The sequence below is a fragment of the Antechinus flavipes genome, chromosome 1 (genome assembly GCF_016432865.1).
Source record: "Antechinus flavipes isolate AdamAnt ecotype Samford, QLD, Australia chromosome 1, AdamAnt_v2, whole genome shotgun sequence".
Classification (NCBI taxonomy): Eukaryota; Metazoa; Chordata; class Mammalia; order Dasyuromorphia; family Dasyuridae; genus Antechinus; species Antechinus flavipes.
The window spans coordinates 51,482,009-51,502,683 of record NC_067398.1 but is presented as its reverse complement, the minus strand read 5'-3'; the positions used below and the strand labels follow the sequence as shown (position 1 = coordinate 51,502,683).

The 20,675-nt window shown below is 42.4% G+C and overlaps 1 protein-coding gene across 1 annotated transcript in view; it reads right to left on the bottom strand.

The window, feature by feature from the left end:
- Positions 1 to 11,536: 11,536 nt before the first annotated feature.
- The window catches only part of SYN2 (synapsin II), a 262,810-nt gene continuing 253,671 nt past the window's right edge, over positions 11,537 to 20,675 (bottom strand). Inside the window, exons 12-13 of the mRNA XM_051982468.1 lie at positions 16,315 to 16,570; positions 11,537 to 12,458 (exon numbers count right to left, since the gene is read on the bottom strand). Of these exons, the coding sequence (XP_051838428.1) occupies positions 12,323 to 12,458; positions 16,315 to 16,570 (392 nt within the window). The 3' untranslated portion in view covers positions 11,537 to 12,322. The remainder of the gene's footprint in view (positions 12,459 to 16,314; positions 16,571 to 20,675) is intronic.

Genomic DNA, 20,675 nt, shown 5'->3' with positions numbered 1-20,675 from the left:
ACTCAAACACTTATGTGTGACCAAACAAATCAAGTTCCCTTAATTGCAACATGACCAGGTTGGATTTGGTGACCTCTAAGGTCCCTTCCCAGTGAAGCTGTGCCATAGTGTACAGAGCACTGAGCCTTGGATCAGTAGGAAGACTCATCTTCTGAGTTCAAATCCAATTCAAACTCACCTTGGACAAGTCACTTAACTGCCTCAGTTTCTCCATCTGTAAAATGAGCTGGAGAAGGAAATAGCAGACCGTTCTAATATCTTTTCTAAGAAAACCCCAAATGGAGTCATGAGGAGTTGAACACAGCTAATAAATGACTGAACAAGGACTCAGATAAATGGTCCAACCCACTCTAATCATCTGATCTGATGATTGTTTTTTGTTTTGCTTCTGTATCCCTAGTGCCCAGTTCATAGTTGTTGCTTAATAAATTCTTTTTGAATTAAATTGCGTCTAAATTTTGTGGGGTGGAGGAGGGGTTCACAATACCTAGCACAATGCTGTATACATTTTTTTTGGCCCCAGTTTATGATTTAATTGAACTAAGGAACTCATATGAAGAAATCCTTATTACTAAATCAAATAGGCAACTGTAGCTTATAATATCAGAGAGCTACCAGGAATCCTTAAGGTTAAGCGTTAAGTAACCTTAAGGTTAAGATTAAGTAACCAGGGTTACAATCCAGTATGATTCTTTTTTCTTTTTTCTTTTTGCTGAGACAATTGGGGATAAGTGCCTTGCCCAGGGTCACACTAGGAAGTGTTAAGTATCTGAAGCCAGATTTGAACTCAGGTCTTCCTGACTTCAGGGCTGGTGCTCTATCCACTGCACCACTAGGCTGTCCAACATCCATTATGTGTTAATCTAGGTTTCCTGATTCTGAGGTCCAAGCTTGACTGATAAATATTTTTTAAATGAATGTTGAATGAAATAAGGAGCAGTTTTGCTTAAGGGGACAAATTCTAGTTATATTTCCTGTACCTGCCTGTTGATACAAGAATTTTCATGGCAGTGTAAACCTAAAATCTGTAATATCCTGTCTAATGTTGACTGCTCAGATTGGAGAAAGCCTTTATAAATCTCATGGATGTCCATCTCTCAGATGAAAATCTGAGAAGGGATCTCAAGTAGCTTTTCAGTGGCTCCTGCTAACTAAGCCCTTTGCTGTGATGAATTTCCTCCCTGAAAAAAATTACTATTGGATTGATTCAAGCCTAGAAAATCTTACAATGTAGGTTTCTTGAGGGAAGAAACTATTTTTTCTTTGCATCTTAGTGTCTAGCACAGTGTTTGAAGCATTTGGGGAGGGTACCTCAGACTTGTGAAGGGAAGATTCAATGAAGCTCTGCAACTTAGAGGACTGTCTGGCACAGAGTAGGGGCTTAATAGATACTTGCTTGTTGATCTTTCTCTCTCTTTATACATATACATCCATATGTATATACATAGCTCGACTTTACTTGACATATATACACACATATATATGTATCTATTTTCCAACTTTGGCTCTATATATCCACTTCAAAGGCACTAAGGATTGAACCTTTTGAATTTAGGTGACAGGAGGGAGACAATCACTTTATCCTTGGGCTTAGCTTTATTTTATTCCTTTTCCCCTTCTCCTCATCTTCATGGGAGAGTAGAAAAGTTTTAAAATTGAGAAAATAATGACTGGGTATATTCAAATTTTTGCTTTTAAAAAGACCGATAGCAGAAAAAGCCTTGGGGATTAAACTAAGAAGATCATGGAAGAGCCTTCTCCTCCTGTGAGGGAAAGGGAGCAAACACTAGTTAAGGATTCCACCTGGAGCTAAAGCCAGAAGCAGAGACATTCCAAACCAAAAGTGACCAAGGAAGGGACCAGTGGTGCAATCCTGAGACATACCTTCAGGAGACAGGTGGAGAACTTGTCCAACAGGAAAAATGTGATGACATCACCAGAACAATCAGCAATCCTGAGACATCTAACTTGTGAATTGCCCTAGACATATTCCCTTAATGTGTAATCTTCCAGGAAAGTCCTCTGAGCACATGTCTCCTCTATGCGTGTGCATCAAAGTCTCATATTCATGTCTTTTATTTCCACTGATGGTGCATGTATTTGTAGAACAATGTGTTCCAGCTGTACAGAGAAAATGCTTTATTGCTGTGTTTCTTATTATGCTAATTCATGCATTGCTTTACTTTAAATAGATTGAGTTCTCTGGCTGATTAGAAAATGGAGACACAGTGATGGGGGCTCATGACCTTTGCTATTGAGTATATGGGGACCCACGGAGAGTGCTTTGATCTTTGGACCTTATCTGTGGACCTCCTTTACAAGTTAAGGAGAGATGAGGGAGTACACTGTGTTGTAATAATCAGAAGCTCATACTTCTGGTGCTCCCTCTCATGTCTGTGGGCTTTCAGAAATACTCCCTGCTCCCCTGTGGATTGAAGTGGGATCTGAATTAACCACCTTTATTCCATAACCTCCCTAGGCGATGCTGGTCTAAAAAGCCCACTCTTGCCAAAAGTCAGTTGATTCCCAGGAAATACTGGGGATACAAAGACACAATCTTTGACCTCAGGGAATTTATAATCTAAGGAAGGTAGTCAGAAATTCTAGGAGGCTAAAGGGAAGAGGGAGAGTATTTTAAACATAGTGATAGTCACTGCAAAGGTGTGGAGAGAGGAGATGAATTATCCTATTCAAGAAACTGAGAGCTGACACCCAGAGAAAGAACACTGGGAAATGAATATAAACTGCTTGCATTTTTGTTTTTCTTCCCGAGTTATTTATACCTTCTGAATTCAATTCTCCCTGTGCAACAAGAAAACTGTTTGGTTCTGCACACGTATATTGTATCCAGGATATACTGTAACCTATTCAACATGTAAAGGACTGCTTGCCATCTGGGGGAGGGGGTGGAGGGAGGGAGGGGAAAAATTGGAACAGAAGTGAATGCAAGGGATAATGCTGTAAAAAATTACCCTGGCATGAGTTCTATCAATAAAAAGTTATTTAAAAAAAAGTTCAATACTGCAAAAACTTCTCTTAAAAACAGGATGGAAGAGAGGTCAGGGCCCATCTGAGTCACCTCATTTTTCATGAGTCTAGGAAGGTAAGAAAGCATGATGAAAATTTCAATCCAATAAATCTAACAAACATTAAGTGTCAAAAAAGAAAAAAGAAAAAAGAAACTGAGAGCTGGAATATAAAGCTTGCAGGTGGGAGTTAAGAATAAGAAGACTGGAAAGGTATGAAAAGGTCAGGTTCAAAGTTGTGGTTCAAAGCTTCTCCTCTGGGAATTTTAGATCGGGCCTTGAACTCAAGGAAAGAAGGGAAAGAACTGACCCACCTTCCAGAACAAGAATTTTTCAAGGATAGCTTTGGCTTATAACTTGAATGTTTGAGCAAAGGTACCATAAGGACTCTGAAGCATCAGGGGAATATAGAATAGGGACAATCCTGCCTGAGATACTTAATTGTGTGACCCTGAGCAAGTCTATTCATCTTGTTTACCTCCCTTTCCTTATCTGTAAAATGAACTGATAAACTACTTCAGTATCTTTGCCAAGAAAATCCCAAATGGCTCATGAAGAGTTGGATACAATTGAAATGACTGGACAACAAAAAGGGAGTCCAAGGCTGGAAGGATGATTGTCTGTCAGGGTGATTGGGGAAGGGAAATACTCTTTAAAAAAAAGAAAGAAGGTTGAATGTTTCTTGGGGAGGACTGGGGAGGAAATTCTGCAACTACCCCAAAATGTCAGTGTCTCCTTGTCTTAGCTCATTTCTCCAGAGTAAGAGACAGGCCCAGATGAGGTAAGAGGAGAAAAGAAATCTAGAGAGACAGCATAGAATACTGAGGGGAAATCACTGATTTGGATAAGGGTTCCAATATAGCCTCTGTCACTACCTGTGAGCAACCTCCCTGAGCCTCAGGTGTTGGACAAGATGGCCTCTAAGGGGCCGTCCAGTACTAAATCTGTGATTCTATGAGTTCTTCACGTTGATTTGAAATTAAACTTAAAAATGGATAAACTTTGCCCTGACATTAGTGCCCCAGCAACCAAGCTCTGGGGCCCATCCTGGAAAGTGATGGTATGCTGTGTGGGAGGTAGATCAATCAAACAGAAAATAAGTTGCATCACTTTTTCCATAGGTTACAACAAACAGATTCAGAACCTGGGGAGACTGTAAGAGGGAAAGTCCCTTTCAAGTAGAAAACTGAGCTTTAGATCAAATAGTAGAACCAGACCCAAGAGTCACAAAGTCATAAAATCTTAAGGCTGGAAGAGGCCCTAGGGATCATTTAGTACGATCTCTGAAACCCCAGCCCATTACCTGTCCCTCAGCTGCATATTAGAGCAGGAGAAACCCTAAACATTGAGAAGTTCAGGGGTATTCTCTGTATCACTCTAAGGCAGTAGGAGTTTCATTTTTCAAAGAATTAACTAATCTACATGAGCATTTCCCCTTCAAAGTACTCTCCTTAGGAGGCTTCATATGAATTCTAGTGATGTCATTGTCACTCAAGCCACTGTGGGCATTCCCTGGACCTCCTTGGGTTCAGCTTCCCCATCCATCAAATGAAGGGGTCAGTATAGACAACTTCTGTAGGTTCAGAATTGACCTGTAACATCGACTCACTCTGAAACTTTGGGCAGATCATTTAAGCAATCTGAGCCTCAGCTCCCTTATCTGTAAAATGAGGGGATTGGACTAGAGGGCCTTTGAGTTCCCTTCCAGCTTCCATCTGTGGGCCTATGTTCAAACCCCATTTGTGTGTGACCTGGGCAAGTCACGAAACTTTTCTGAATCTTAATTATTTCATCTGTAAGACAAGGAAACTGGAATAGAAATCCCTTTCATCATTAAATATATGATCCTAGGATCCTCAATGTGGGCTGCCTTCACCGGGTTACTTTATAGTTGTACCTTGTTTTGGATGGAAACAGAAGCCATCCATCTCCCCAGTTCCCCACATCATCTCCTGCCTACTCCACCAGTCTCAGCTACAGATGGCTTTTGATTGTTAAAGATAAAATGCCTTCTGAGAAGATGGAAATCCATGTCACTAACAATATTTTAAAAATCGGGCTACATAAGTGCTGAAGATCATTTCTGAAGAGGGGTTCCTGTAAGATCTCTGGACCTCTTAGGATAAACATAGTTTATCAAGGGAACTGTTCTTAAGGGATAATATTCACTTGAATATACAAGGTCTTAAATATTTGGCCAAAAAGAGTATTATTGTACCTTATAGTTGGTCTTAATGTATGGTTCATCATTTCTTGTTGAGGAAGCTCCTCACCATCAATGCAGGATGAACTCTGCAATTTAGAGATGTTAGGTGTACCAAAAAGTTAATTGACTTACCCAGTCATGCAGGCTACATATAGCAAAAGCAAGACTTAAAACCATAATTATCCTGATTCCAAATCTGGCTCCTTTACCTACATCACTCTGCTCCTATTCTTAATCACACATACATATTTATACCATAATTTATATATCTCCTCCCTTTGACATTGATGGTAAAATTGTAGTGTGTGTGTATGTGTATGCTTGTATCTGCTGAACATATACAAATATATTTACTGCTAGGATGGATCACTGTTGAAGAATAATTGTCTGGGGACCGTCTGGGATTTCCTTTCCTGAACATCACAGAGGATCTTTTCTTGGGGGACTAACTTACTTAATTTGAGAAACCATATAGTTTTTTATAAAACTATTTCTTTATAGAAAGCTCTTTTCACAGTTGAAAAACTAAAAATTAAGAACCATGGCCTCAGGAAAAGGTGCTAAGTAGTTTGAAAACTCTCCCAGTAGACCTGGACATAGGAAACAGAGAAAGACGAGCTCTAAGGGAAATCTAGCAGTAAGGAAGTATTCTTTAATGTGGGATGGGACTTTGGATATGAAATCATTGTTTTCTTTAAGAACTAGATTCTAATTCAGCTCAATTTCCCTTGTATCACTGGCATATTTCCTTCATCCTGCTCTTCCTCTCTCCACTTCTCTGCCTCCTCCATCAAATTCTCATTTCTTTCCTTTTACGGAAGCAAGGAACATGTATATGTGTGTGTACATATACATGTATGTATGTATGTTATGTGTCATGGAAAGGGCACCGGAAAGTGGTGAATGGGTATGGGAAATCGGTTCTAGAAGAGATTTTGTTACCAAAGGGCTATGCACTAGTGAATAAATTATTTTACCTTTTAGAGGCCCGCATCTCCAACTGGGAAATGAAATGGTTGCTCTAGTGACCTTATCTATAAGTGACCTTATCTAGCTCAAATATTCCTTGAGCCTGTGAATTTTTTGTTTATACCATGCTTCCAGTCAAGAACCTTCTTACTTATCCTTTCTACCTATTGAGGAAATAGGAAATGCTGCTTCTGGGAAGAGACTATTTCTTCTTCTTCTTCTTTTTTTCCCCCTTTGAATAATCCTAACCTATAATAAGGGAAATGACTTTTCTTGAATATAGTAGGCATTTATTAAATGATCTTATCAAATGATCAAGAGCTATTTTGCATCTCATCTTCTTGGGGATATCAATTCTTGTCAACCCAGTCAGAAGTGAACATTTCTTCTGCTGTTAAATTCAAGAAAAGTATATGGTGCTTTTCATTTGGCATTCAGCATGTAGCATCTTGAATTCATGCCAAGAATAATGGGATGATAGATTGGGATCTAGAAAGGAATTAATATTTAACTCCTTTTAGAAATGAAGAAACTGAGGTCCAAAGAGAATAAATGATTTGCTTAACTTATTATTATTATTATTATTTGCTTCCTCTATAGTACTTTGATCACAATAGACACTTGATAAATGTTTGTTGACAGACTGGATTTTCCTTGAATAAGTGGAATTTGACTGATATCATTACTATACCTTTCTGGTATATTGGCAATGAATTTATGTATAAATGGTTCCTTTATGCATATGTGTATCTACCTGATTTTTGCCAGAATATCTGTTTTTGTTTTTTGTTTGTTTGTTTCCAGAGTCAATGCCTTCAAGGTCTAGAATTATTCCACTTTCACTTTCTTTAATTCACCACTTTTCTTCATCCAAGTGCTGCCATCACCATCATCATCTGTCCTTTTTATTCATTTATCTATCCATTCATCCACCCTTTTTTTTTTTTTAAAATGTGAATGAGGTCACAGAATCATAGAATCCCCAACTCTTAGCACATTGCCTGGTACGTAATAAGTGCTTAAAAAAAATTCTGGTCTATTGATTGAATCATAGGATATTGGTAAAAGAAGGGAGACTACAAATTATCTAGTCCATTTCCTTCATTTTACAAATGGAGAAACTGAGGTCCAAAAAGATCAAATGATAATACCAGGAACATTTTTTGATTCCCAGCCTTTCCCTTCTGTCATAATAAGAAAGAAAATCCTTGGGGCTCCTTTTAGTTAGTGGTGTTATTAACCTGGTTCATTCATGTTAGCACAGGCCCTAGACTGTAGTAAATATTTGAAAAATGCATGTTAATCCATTGATTGTTGAATACCCAGTATGGTACAACTACACTGAAAACACCAGAAGAGGTAGAGGGGATCCTTTTCCCTTTTCCTGCTGCCATCTTCATTTATTGCTGGAATTACTCCCCTTATGTTTATTAGCTAGGCTTTTGGCTATCCTTTTTGTTTTCTAATATAGTTTCTTGCACAAGAGTGCCTTATCACAAGATGAGTTGTTTTTATTTAGTCTTGGGATAAGGGTTAAAAACAGATAGCCAGGGTAGGGAAGGAGAATTTTAGATTGTAAAGACAGAGCTTGGTGGTGGTGATAAGACAGGGAAGACAGGGAATCCCAGTAAGGTAGACTGATGGGATAATATTAAGACATCTCACTTGGAGATCAATTGGGCAGGGCTTAAAACTGACTGATGTCTTATCACTGACCTGGGATGGAGTCCTATTTTCACTCTTATCAGCACAACTCTTTGCCTATGGTAGGTGGTGAAAAAAAAAATGCACCTTAATCAATTGATTGTTGATTATCTAGCCCCTACAACCATCTCCAGTCTGAAACGGTCCCATTTGGAGCCTTGTATAGTCTTCACCTGGAAAGAAGAGGTTTCTTTTCTCTAAGAACTTCTCTGGACTGAATGCCCAGTTCCCCTCTTAGCTGCTGGTTGGAACCAAATTAACCTCTAGTAGGGAGCAGAATATTCCCCATGGGGTTGTTCCTCCCTGCCTTCTCTCCTTTCTGTCATCCTAGCTAACAGTTTAAGCCTGACTCATTTTTCAAATAAATGATCATGGTTTTCTGGTCTGACATCACATGTGGCAGGATGAGTAATTCTCTAAGAACCAGTTGGGTTTGACTGGAATAAGATGCATGAAGTCTGTTACTCATGGCTGGGGACATGGGGTCAAAGCTGAGGATAAGGTTTCCTTTTCCATCCTTTTACCTTGGAGGTTGATCTTTGGGAGATGTCCTGGGGAGACCTCTCCCATGGTCTTATACAATCCTAGAGGATGTAAACTCTTTGAACAAAGGGACTATTTTCACTTTTTTTACTTGCAGTTATGAGAACTGCCCCCTCCTTGCTCCCATATTCTCCTGGTTTCTTCTTCCCTTGTGACTCTATGAGGTGCTCCCGGCTTCTCACACTGTCTGACATAGTAATTCTTTAATAAATGTTTGTAGGTTTGTTTGTTTATTGAATAAATGAAGTCATGAATTGTAGGTTGGTTGATTTCCATGTGACTATTTTTACATGTATAAATCTCCTCTCCTCTGATAACTAGCCCAGAAACCTCTTGAGATAAGGGACCCTGACATTAGTATTTCTTTACAGTCTTCACAATACCTCGCTTGAGAAAGGTGCTTGCTTATAGGGGTTCTAGATACACTTGTTCAAAGACCTTATTATCAAGTCTAACCCTCTCATTTACAGATGAAGAAACAGACCAGGAAATCTGACAACCATAGGTGGGAGGGATCTTGGAAGTCACTTAATCTGATGTCTTTATTCTATGGTTTAGAAAAAAAGAACCCCAGATGAGTTTTCCAAGTGCATAGTGGATGTGTCAGGCTGTCTTTCCAGGTAAGTACTGGGGAGTAAGGACGAGAATGCTGGTCTCGGTCTCCCAATCCAGGGCTTGCTCTATTCAATTATATGCCCAGAACCATAGCTGCTTTTCATGAATCCAATACACATTATAAATCATAGGTGAGCAAAAGTTTGTCAACTTTTCTGTCACTTCTACATGTTTTCCTATTTTGTCTCTTTTAAGAAGTCGGATCCTGGGAAGAGAATGTCACAATTGCCTAATTAGGTTCTCTGGGAATCACTCCCCCCTTTTAGATATTATCTCCAGATCGAGCACCTCCATCACCTAGCTCAGTGGATCATTATTGATTATCCTGGGGCTAAGCAGAGAACTGGGTTCATGACTTTTCTTGGGTCTGAATCTCCATTGTGGTCCATAAATAATGAGATCTGCTCTCTCCCTGCTCCCATGTTCTCACAGTTTCTTCCTTCTTGAGTTTGATGGGGCCATTCTTGTTTCTTTCCCAGTTAGAGTGGGTTAGAAAGCACTAGACCCCTTAGGATCACCAACTTAGAACTAGAGGCCATCCAGCCCAAATTCATGTTACAGTTGAAGGAACTGAAGTCTGGGTTGAGGTGTTAATAGACTTGTCCAAGGTCAGATATTCCTATGTCTTTTTTTCTTCAGTGTGCAAGGCTGGTCCTACACCAGGTAAGTGTCCCCAGAAACTGATAGAATATGGCTTCATGATACCTTGAGCCCAAGGACTAATACACATACACATTGTCTCTCTGCTTTTCTGTCTCTCTCTTTCACACACATACATTTCAGAAGAGACCATCTTGGTTATTTATTTCACATTTGGAATGAGCTGCCTCTGGTAGTCATGGGTAATCCCTCTCACCAGAATACTTCATGTAGGCTTGGGATGACTGCTTATTAGGTGTGTTGGAGAGATGAGAGTCTTGTTCGAGTTCAAGATGGGCTAGACAAAACCTGAAATCTCTTCTTACTCTGAAATTTCATGATTCTTCATTTAGGAAGTACTCAGTAAAATCACGTTCACAAACACACATCTACAAGTATTTGTACATTCAGGACACATGTACCTCTTTACATTAGAAGCAACTAAGTGATTGAGCGTGGGGCCTGGAGTTAGGAAAACATGAGTTCAAATACTCCTTCATCTACTAGTTGTGTGAACCTTAACTATATGACATGCAACCCAGCCTCGGTTTAACCATCTGTATAATGGGGTTAGTAACATCTATCTCTTAGGCTTGTTATGAGGATTAAATGAGATATTTGTAAAGTGCTAGAAATTTTTATTAACATATATGTATTCCTTTCCTCATCTCTAGTCACCTATGAACATAGTTCCTTATACTCACATGCCCACACATATATACTCACACATATTCATGTATATCTCTTCATTCATATGTTCCTTAATAAAATCACATGCCCTAAATTAAAGTATGATTCCATAGCTATATTTTTATGAGTAACTATATACATATACTTATATATCTATATACTGCCTTTCACTCAAAGACTCATGCATGTGTCTTTATGGGTACAAACAGACAAATCTCTCCTCTCTACCTTTTTTTTCTTCATTCCCTTTTTGCTTTTTCCTTCATTCCTTCTTTCTTCCTCTTTCTTCTTTCCTCCTTTCCATCCTTCCCTCCCTCCTTTCCTCTCTCCTTTTTTCCTCCCTTTTTTCCTTCCCTCCCTCCTTCCCTTTTTCCTTCCTTCCTCCCTTCACTCCTTCCTTCTTTCCTCCCTCCTTTTCTTTCCTCCCTCCCTTCATTCCCTCCTTCCTTTCCTTCCTTCCTTCCTTTCCCTTCCTCCCTCTCCCCCCTCTCTCCTTCCCTCCCTTTCCTCCCTTTTTTCTTCCTCCCTCCTTCCCTTTCTTCCTTCCTTTCCTTCTTTCCTCCCTCTCTCCCTTTCCTTCCTTGTTTTCCTCCTCCCCTTCCTTCCTTTCCTTTCCTTTCCTCTCTCCCTCCTTCCTTTCCTTTCTTCCCTCCCTCTTCCTTCCTTCCCCTTCCTTCCTCTCTCCCCCCTCCCTCCTTCCCTCCCTTTCCTCTCTTCCTTTTCTTCCTTCCTCCCTCCTTCCTTCCTCCCTCCCGCCCTCCCTTTCCTTTTTTCCTCCCTCCCTCCCTTTCCATTCTTTTCCTCCTTTCCTCCCTCCCTCTTTCCTTTCCTCCCTTTTCTTTCCTTTCTTTTTCCCTCTCCCTCCCTCCCCTTCCTTTTCTTTCCTCCCTCCCTCTTCCTTCTTTCCCTTCCTTTCTCTCTCCTTCCCTCTCTCCCTCCCTCCTTCCTTCCTTCCTTCCTTTCTTCCTTCCCTTTCCTTCCTTCCTCCCTCCCTCTCTTCCTCTTCCTGTGTCTCTCACACATGCACGCACACAAACGCTCACATGCACGCACACACCCAACAGGCATCCTGGCCGTGACCCACACAAGCCCAAACCTGGGGCACCCCTCCCTGCTGACACAAACACTGCCGACTGCCGCTCGCTTTTTCGGTAGTTAACCACATGGCTCAGCATTTATTTTGGAGGTGAACACAGAACTAGCCTTGGTGCTATCACACTGCCATGCACTTTTCTTCACAGTGTAGCTTCAAAGCTCGGTCCTCCCAGCCCATGGGCCGGGACGGCAAAAACAAGAGCCATGGGTTCTCGTGTCAGGAGGAGCGACAAGGCTTCAGAAACGCAGCAGGACACTGTAGCTGGTGATAGACACTGGGGGAGGGGGGAGGGGGCACAAGGAAACCGGTTTCTTTTGTTTTTCACAATGAAGCGGACAAGAAAATCGCCTAAATGGGTTCCTAAGAATCTGAGGGTAGAGGATTTCTGTTTATTCTCCACATAGAAAGCACTGACTAAAATCAAATATAAAGAAAACAAAATGAAAATAAACACTTTAATAGAAGCATGCAACTATACTGCATCTGAACTAGCTACAGCCTCCCAGAGTCCTCCAGGAAAGCTCTCCTGGTGTCGCAGGGGACAGGATCAGACGACGAGTGAGCATCACAGTAAGGCCACCCAGATCACAGCTAACCGGGACCTCGAGACAGAGGTTTTAGGGTAACGGGGAAGTCTGTGCTCTCCTCCCTGCTGACCTGCGCCTGCCTCCTCGGGGTCCTTCAGAAGCTACATGGATTGCTTGATACGGGGGATGGAGCGGAGAAGGGGGGAGGGCACAGAATGATGGTGGCGGGGTAGTATCACTAGGCGGGGCTGGGAGCTGTCAGAGGTGCTAGACACACTGGTTGGGAGGGATCTGGGACTCCAAGGGCTTAATCTGAAAAGAGGCTGGCAAAGGATTTCCTCAAGTTGCGGATGGTCTCGGCTTTGGCTTCGTCCTCATTCGTTGATGACCGGAAGAAGGAGGACTCAGTGAAGCTGAAGGCATTTGTCAAGGACTGGGACTTGCTTGAAGATAAAAAACAGAGAGAACGTGAGAGAGGGGCTGCTCCGAGGGGAGATGGAGAGCAAGGAGACATGCTTAGCCCCATGAGGATGCCCAGCAGTCCCTTGTGGGCAGGAACAGAGGGGTGAGGGTGAGAGGAGAGGCTCCAGGGTCAGGGATGAGGGGATGGAAGGAGGAAGGGGGGGAGGCAGACCATGGGAGATGCTGTAATGACACGTAGCAACTCGGTCCCAACTCAAAGGAGTGTGGGGATGGAGCAATTCAACTGTAGACACCCACTCAGGCCTGTGGGGATGGGGGGGAAGTGCTGGGGCAGGAGGGTCCCTTAGCCTGAAGCAACTGAGGGGTTTTCAGTGGGTAGCTCTTTCCTCCCCTTTCATTAATTCTGTAGCCGTGTGACTCTTTCCAACTTGGCCCCATCAGGTCAGGCTCAAATCAGCCTCCCAAAGTTTGCTGCCTTAGCTGCTGGCAACTGACTGACCCTCCGTACCCTTGAAGAATGGCTGGAACACCCCTGGATTATTCTCTCTATTCCAGGACTGAGGAAGCCTGGGAATGGACTTGGGATAAGAAAGGCTAGGATAAAACAAAAGAAGAAAGGAAGAGAAGAGAACTTGTCCTATTGGCCTAAGACAGCTGGACAGGAAAACTAGACTGACAGCCCACTGGAAGGAAATGTCACTTATCATGCATCAAAAAGTCCATCCACTCTCTGTCCTTTGGAAATCACAGGTCTATAGCTTCTCCCTAGTATAGACCATGGATTCCATAGATAAGAACCTGAAAACCTAGGACAGTTTCTCATGCCTCAGCTTTCCCATCTGTAAAGTGGATCTCTGGGCCTCTCCTTCCAAGCATAGCAAGATAACATCTACAATGTGCTAGAGGCTCATATGTGCCACCAGTTCCTTTATTTTCTTTCTTAAACACACATATTTCAGGATAATATTCATCTCCTGAGTCTTTCTGATTTGGGCTGAGGAGAGCCTGAGGGCTGGAAGATTCAGTCTGGAAGGACTGGGATGAAGTTTAGATCAGTTTCTGATAAGAGAGGCTGGCTACTAGCTGCCCATGGGAGTTACCTCATCCATCTTTCCTTCCTTGCAGCTTTCTGCCCAATATCCTTTCTCCAAGTCCTGTTGACACTCCTTAAATATCTGCTTGCCAGGCCTGAAATCTGGGAAACTCCCTGTCTCCGGGATCCTTAAAGTTTCTGTCCTTTTGAATACAGGTGAGCAAAGTGCCCTGCCTACCATTTAGGGCTGGGGATTTGTCTCCACATGCTAGCCTCCAGGGGGTGGAGGACTAGGAATGGTAACTCCTCCCCACCTGTCAATGGCTGATCTGGAAGGTTTCAACCCAGAGACAATAAAGCTCATGCCAGGGCCTCAGCCAGGGATGATGGCAAGAGAGTAATTCAAAAGCTTGGTAGGAGAGAAAGAACCCGGAAAGGGGGATGAGAAGAGAGAAATTTCAATGAAGTCAAAATGAACTACTTGGTTACTAGTCAGTCTAAAAAGTGTTGGAAATGTGCATTTAGGAGCTCAGATTGGAGACTTATCTCTTGTCATGTGGGAGGGGAGCCTGGGAAAAAGTAGCCTTGAGTCATTCAGAAATCAAACTTACCATTAGAAGCAGGGCTGTTCCTAAAAACACAGTGGCCTAGTACTGAAATCTGGGCTCTGTTCTTAGTCATGCTACTGCCTGAGAGTGGGTTCAACAGTTTAAATTGTTACTTGTGTGACACCACGCAAGTAAGGAATCAGTTTGTCTAGGTCTCAATTTTTCTATCTGTAAAAATAAGTTGATCAAACTAGAACACCTTTTCCAACCTCTATGAGCCTTTCACATTGAACAAATAATGTCATTTTCTGGGCCTCGATTTTCTCATTGGTAAATTGAAGAAATTTGATGAGATGGTCCGCAGGGTTCTTTTAAGTTATAAAATCCCATGACTCCATGTCTCATCATCTTTACTGTTCTCCAAAACTCCATTAAACAAAACTAAACATGTCAGAAATAGATTACCCTTTATCTATCCATCATGTAGAGAACCAAAACTCCATCAAACATGTTGGATATTTCCAGAAATAGATTGCTCTTTATTTATCCACCACATAGAGAACCCAAACTCCATCAAACATGTTGGATATCTCCAGAAATAGATTACTTTCTATTTACCTTCCAGCTACCTACCATGTAGAGAACAAAACAGTATAGCTAAGAGCAATATGATAGCAAGAGCATTAGACTTGAGAATCAAGAGTCAAAATCTAGATAGATTCTAGTAATTGCTGTGTGGATCATAGGCAAATAATTGATCCTCACTGCACCCCATTTCCCTAGTGTATAAAATGAGGGAGTTAGATTCTGAGATTTCTTAGAGATCTCATGACCTCAGCTTTATGGCACAATCATATTAGCCCATTCTATCTCATGAAGTTGTGATAACTAAATCATGAGTCATTTTCCCGTCTCTCCTTCCCAAGGCTGCGATTGGTCTGCCATGAATCCTTATAGATTTCATTGGCTGAAATCAGAGCTTGAGATTTAATGGTGATGGAAGAAGTAGAAAGATACAGTGCTCATTAGCTTCGTATCGACTTGTACAGCAGAAAGGGAAGATGGGATGGTCGAAAGGACACTGGATTTGGAGTCAGGAAGATTGAGTTTTCAGATTCATGTGTGACCTTAGACAAATTACCTCTCTGAGTCTCAGTTTCCTCATCTACAAAATACAGGAGCCAGAGCACTGGGTTCCTTCTAACACTATATCAAAGATCTTATGAAGACTGTCTCTCCTTACGCCCCCTTTCTCCTATCCCAAGTACATGGCCTTCACCTCATTACCTTCATTTTTGCTTGGGTTTTTTTCTGGATCAGAGTGTGAGATGGAGAATTCTGGGGATCAGAGACTGCTGGGTAAGAAAAGCTCTGAGGATAGGGAAGAACAGAAGGCAGGGGGAGGAGTGTCCAAATGGACTGTCCTTCACACTTCCACCCAGAGATTAGCAGGTTGTGAGGTTCCTTGAATCATAGATCTGGAGGAGAAAGAGTTTGTATAGGCATTTAAATCTTATCTTTCATGCATTTTACATTTGAAAAAACTAAGTGACTTGCCCAAAGTCACACAGGGAGTATCCAAAGTGGGATTTAAATCCAGATTCTTTTGGTCCAGTCTTTCCATAAAAAGGCTGAAAACCATCCCACTTCCCCCTTTTCCTTCTGAATAACTACATATGCCCAAGATTATTAGTCAGACTTAAAGAGAAAGAAAATAAATGAGGCAGGAAAATGTTCACACACACTCATACATCAAAACAATCTGAAAACTGGATAGCTAAAGATTCTGGAAGGGCTATCAAACTGCTGTTCAAGAAGTCTGGGCTCCAGTTTCAGCTCTGGGGTATGATAACTTTGTGACTTTGGGGAGATATCTTCCCTTTCCTGGAATAATTATCTTCTTTTGTAAAATGAAGGGTTTAGGCAAGGTGATCTCCAAAGTCCTTTCCAGCTCTCACTGTGCTTTTAGTGGGGTGGGAGTGGGGGTCTGTCCCCAGACTGAGCAGACTGTTTCCCAGACCCAAGATTCTGATTCTGGAGACAGAACGGCATCAGGGGAAGGAGAAGACGAGGAGTTCAGAGCCAAGCTTATCTTTTCCCCAACCTCTCCAAGCCCTTTTCCTATCCTAGCTGTCCCTTTTTGCCCATCATTCAGTAGAAGGAAGCCTTAAAGAAGATGTTGCTCTAGCAGCCCCCAGAACTCAGGCAGGATAAATAAAGGAAAGGTGGGAGGAGGGGATGAGGAAGGAAGGGAAGGGTTGGGGTAGGAAAGTGGAAAGTTCAGTGGTCTCTTACTTTAGCTGTGGATGAGGCTGGGATTTCCGCGGCTCCGGCTGGGGCGGCTGGGGTTCGGTCAGTGGGCTGGAAGTCGGACTGGCCTGTGCGGCTGGGCCGCCGGGATGAGGAGCCGAGGAAGAGGAGGAGGAAGAGGAGGAGGAGGAGGAAGAGGAGGAGGAGGAGTGTGGTGGTGGTGGTGGTGGTCCCGGGGAAAATCGTCGTGAAGGCAGCACCTTGCTTGGGGACTGCATTCCTTGGGGTTGCCCAGGACCCCCTAGGTTCAGTACAAGAAAAACTTCAGAACTTGACCATCTCAAAAGGGTTTCCTTATTAGACTCTATGTCTTAAAGGGCTTGGCTACCTTCTTACAAATATAAAATATCAACTCTAGGCAGCAATTGTAGACCGTGTGAGGGAGTAGAGGGAAAGGACACTCAATGGTCATTCCTCACCACTCCCTCCTCAAAACACCTTTCCTTACTTCTCCCAAAGTCCCCTGGGGTTTTGTGGCACGTGACATAGACGGTACGACTAGGTGCCCTGACACACTTGGTGGCAAAGTTCAAATTGCACCTCCATTCTGGGCATTCTATCCCATGACTTCCCAGATTGCCCCATCTGTCTTGATTTTTAATCTCTCCCTCTATAACCTACAAACAATATATGTCAATTCTTGAAGCCCCCTCACTTGCTCCTTCCATTCCCAATGACCATCACCTCTTCTCCCATTGTATGTAGCTAACCTCATCTAAAAGCATCTCCAGCAACTCCCTCCACTTTCTCTCCTCCCATTCTCTTCTTAACTCTTTACAATCTTGTCTTCCAACCATGTCATTCCACTAAAACTGCTGTCTCCAGTTACCAATTATCTCTTAGTTGCTGAATCCAATGGACTTTTCTCAATCCTAATTCCTTGTGACCTCTCTGCTCTATGGATCACTCTCTCCTCCATCTTTTCTTCTTTCTAGGTTTTCCAGGACAACCTTTCTCCTGATTCTCTTCCTACTTCTCTGACAGCTCTTTCTCTATTTCCTTTGCTCATCCAGATCACAACCTCAGGGGCCACTTAGATGGTGCAGTAGATAAGAGCCCCAGTACAGGGGTCAGGAAGATTGGAGTTCAAATGTGAATGCAGAGACTTGACTAGTTGTGTGATCCTGGACAAGTCACTTAACCTGATTGCCTCCAAAAACAAAATTCAATCGAGATCACCACCTTGAACCATAGGTGTCCCTCAGGATTCTATTCTGTCTCTTCTCTATGTTTATGTGGTGACCTCATCAGCTCAAATATATTTTAATTACCATCTTAATGATGATTCACACAAACTATATATCTTCCCTAAACTTTCTGCTGACCATCTTTTATCTCCAACTGCCTTTCAGACATCTTGAATTGGATTCCAGTAGACATCTTTAACTAAACGCATACAAAACTGAACATAGTAGATCTCCTCCCCAAAACTCTTCCCTGTCTTCTTTTCCTATTACTGTCAAAGACACAATCAGACCCTCAGTCCCATCATCTCACCTTTGGAACATACCCCCTTCTCTCCTCTGACACTGCCATCACTCTGGTATAGATTCTCATCACTCCACACCTGAATTGCAATAACTTGTGGGTCTGCTTGTCTCGTCTCTCTCCACTCCAGTCCATCTTCCATTCAGCTACTATAGTGATTCCTAAACTACAGGTCCTATCATGTTACTACTCAATAAATTCCAGTAGTTCCCTATCCCCTCTGGAACCAAATACGAAACACTCTATTTGGCATTCAGAGCCCTTCAGAAGCTAGCCCCCTCCTACCTTTCCAGTCTCCTTCCATTTTCCTCATGATATCCTCTTTGATCCAGTGAAACCAGCCTGCACAAACAAAACACTCCATTTTTCAGCTCCAGACATTTTTCTCTAGCTGTTCCTCACATCTGAAATGCCCCCTTTCCTGCCTACTGCCTTCTCTGGCTCCCTTTAAGTCCCAATTAAAATTTCACCTTCTACAGGAAGCCTTCCTCAACACCTTTCAATTCCAGTGCCTTCCTTTGGTTATTTATTATTAATTCTGAATATGATCATTTGTTTGTATATTTTTGTTTGCGTGTTAATTCCCTCAATAGATTGTAAGTTCTTTGAAGGTAAGAACTCTTTTTTTTCTCTGCATATCCCTATCACTTATCACAGTACATAGTAGGTGTTTAATGCAACTTTGGGAAACCCACTTGCCTCATCAGCAAAATGAGAGGCTAAGATTAGATGAGTTCCAAGGTCCTTGCCATTTCTGAGATCTAGGCGTTCCACATACCATGGGTGATGAAGGAATCAGAAAGTATGGAATTGGGAGTATGGACCAGTTGAGCTCTAATAAACCATTGACTTTCCTTGTGACTTCAGACATATCAGTTACTTAACCTCCATTGGTTCCAAACTTACCACCAGTAATATAGGAAGAAAAACATCCACAGCTTCCACTTTCCCTATCTCACAGGGTTGTTGTGAGGATGAGGAAATGCTTAGGAAAGCTATTAAGCCTAAGTTACGATTGTTCATTGTTTAAGACTATTTCAGTTTGTAATCAGAAAGTTTGATAGCCTCATTCGGTATTCACATTACCATAGCAAGATGATCCCTCTTTCCTAGCTCTTTTGATACCTTGCCCAGCTGCTTCATCAATGCATTTTTGGTGTGTTTTGGGGAAATGCCATGGAGAGGTTGAGGCTGGCAGGAGTCAACTCACTCCTCTCATTTAAGAAACTCAAAACCAATCATTCCCAAGAGCCAGAGCTCCCTTGTCAGCTTGATGGCTGGGAAGATTGTATTTGGCAGAGAAAGGGAGAGATTGAAAACAGTTGGACATTTTCCCTCATGGAATGGAACAGGTAAGTACCTAGACAGACATTTAACTGAAGTAGCCAGTCCCGTCTGGGAGCCAAAAGTGCACCAGCCATGGTCAGATACCTCAATTCTTTTTGATTAGCTATTGGAAAGATGATCAGCTTTGGAGTCTGGGCTTAGGGCAAAGTCCTTATCCTCTGGTCCTCAGTTTATCCATCTATAGAATGAAGAGATGGTCTCTAAACTGCCTTCTAGTTCTAAGTCTGATGATTATAAGATATTCCCTGTTCCGAGGGACAGACTGGATATAGAGCTGGAAGGAAGCCCAGAAATCATGCAGAATGAGGATCCCATGACTTTTCTACCCCACAGCCAGCATCTTCATCCACAAACCCTTGGGAGAGAATGGGCTTAGAGGAATGCATCAGGAGGCAAGAATTGACACTGTAATTCAGCCTTTTCAAATAGCAGACAGCTGGTGCTCTTGGACCAACACTGAGTTAGTCCCATGTCTATTCTAGCACCTGTCATCCATCTTTCTGCCACAAGTCATGGCTCCCCCACTTGTCAATATCTTCAACGGGCACCAACCCTCCATAAATGGCCCTTTTGAACCTTCAAAGAAAAATTCGGCAAGTTCAAGAAGCTCCAAGTTCAAAACAAATGTTTTCAAAGAGAAAACTCTACCTGGTCTTCTAGATAATTAGGAGAATCCTTTGTCTATCAGCAAACACACTCATGTTCATCCTTTTGTTTTCACCTCACAAAGGTAGGAGAGGCACTTTGGCATTCTTCCCCTCAATATACTCCCTTTGAAAACAACATGGGTTGCCTTCTCAGCTTCCCTCAACCAGCACCGAAAACTCAGAGTCCTCACACTTGTACAGACATGCTCGAAGGGCCATAAACTATACAACTTTACACTGAAGACAGATGTAACTTTTTTTTTTTATTACACATTGAGCTGTACAAGAGATTTCACAGAAGAGAGATGCTGCAGTCACACAGATACTTCCACCATTTGGCTGAGAATCTCTCAGCTGGATCAGTACAAAAGAAAGGGGGACAACAGTCAGAAAAGAAATGGGTACAAACACCTGGACAGCAGTCCTACACTGTGACAAGATTGTCCCTCGACCCACAGTTATGGGGTTGTCCCTAAGCATGCTAACTGACAGGCAGAGGACAGTCAGGCTGGTCCATCCACTGAGATTCGGCGGGAGCGGCCGAAATCGCGCCTCCTCCCTGCTCTTAAGAAAGAGGCTTTCTGCTAAGGTCACAATCTGCAGCCTGACAGAGTTCAAATGGCCACTTTACACTTTGCATACATGGCTCACAAATGTCACGTGGAAAGCACCTGTAAATGTTCACACTGACATGCAGACAAGCACCACCCACCGACCATCGCCAGCACCGCCATTTAGACAGAAAAGTAAGGAAACCAAAAGATGTACTCCTCCCTCCAGGAAATAGTTTTCTTCACTCCCTTCTATGGGATCTGGAGGTATTTATGCATCTGATTCTATACTACCCCCCAAAGTGTGTGTGTG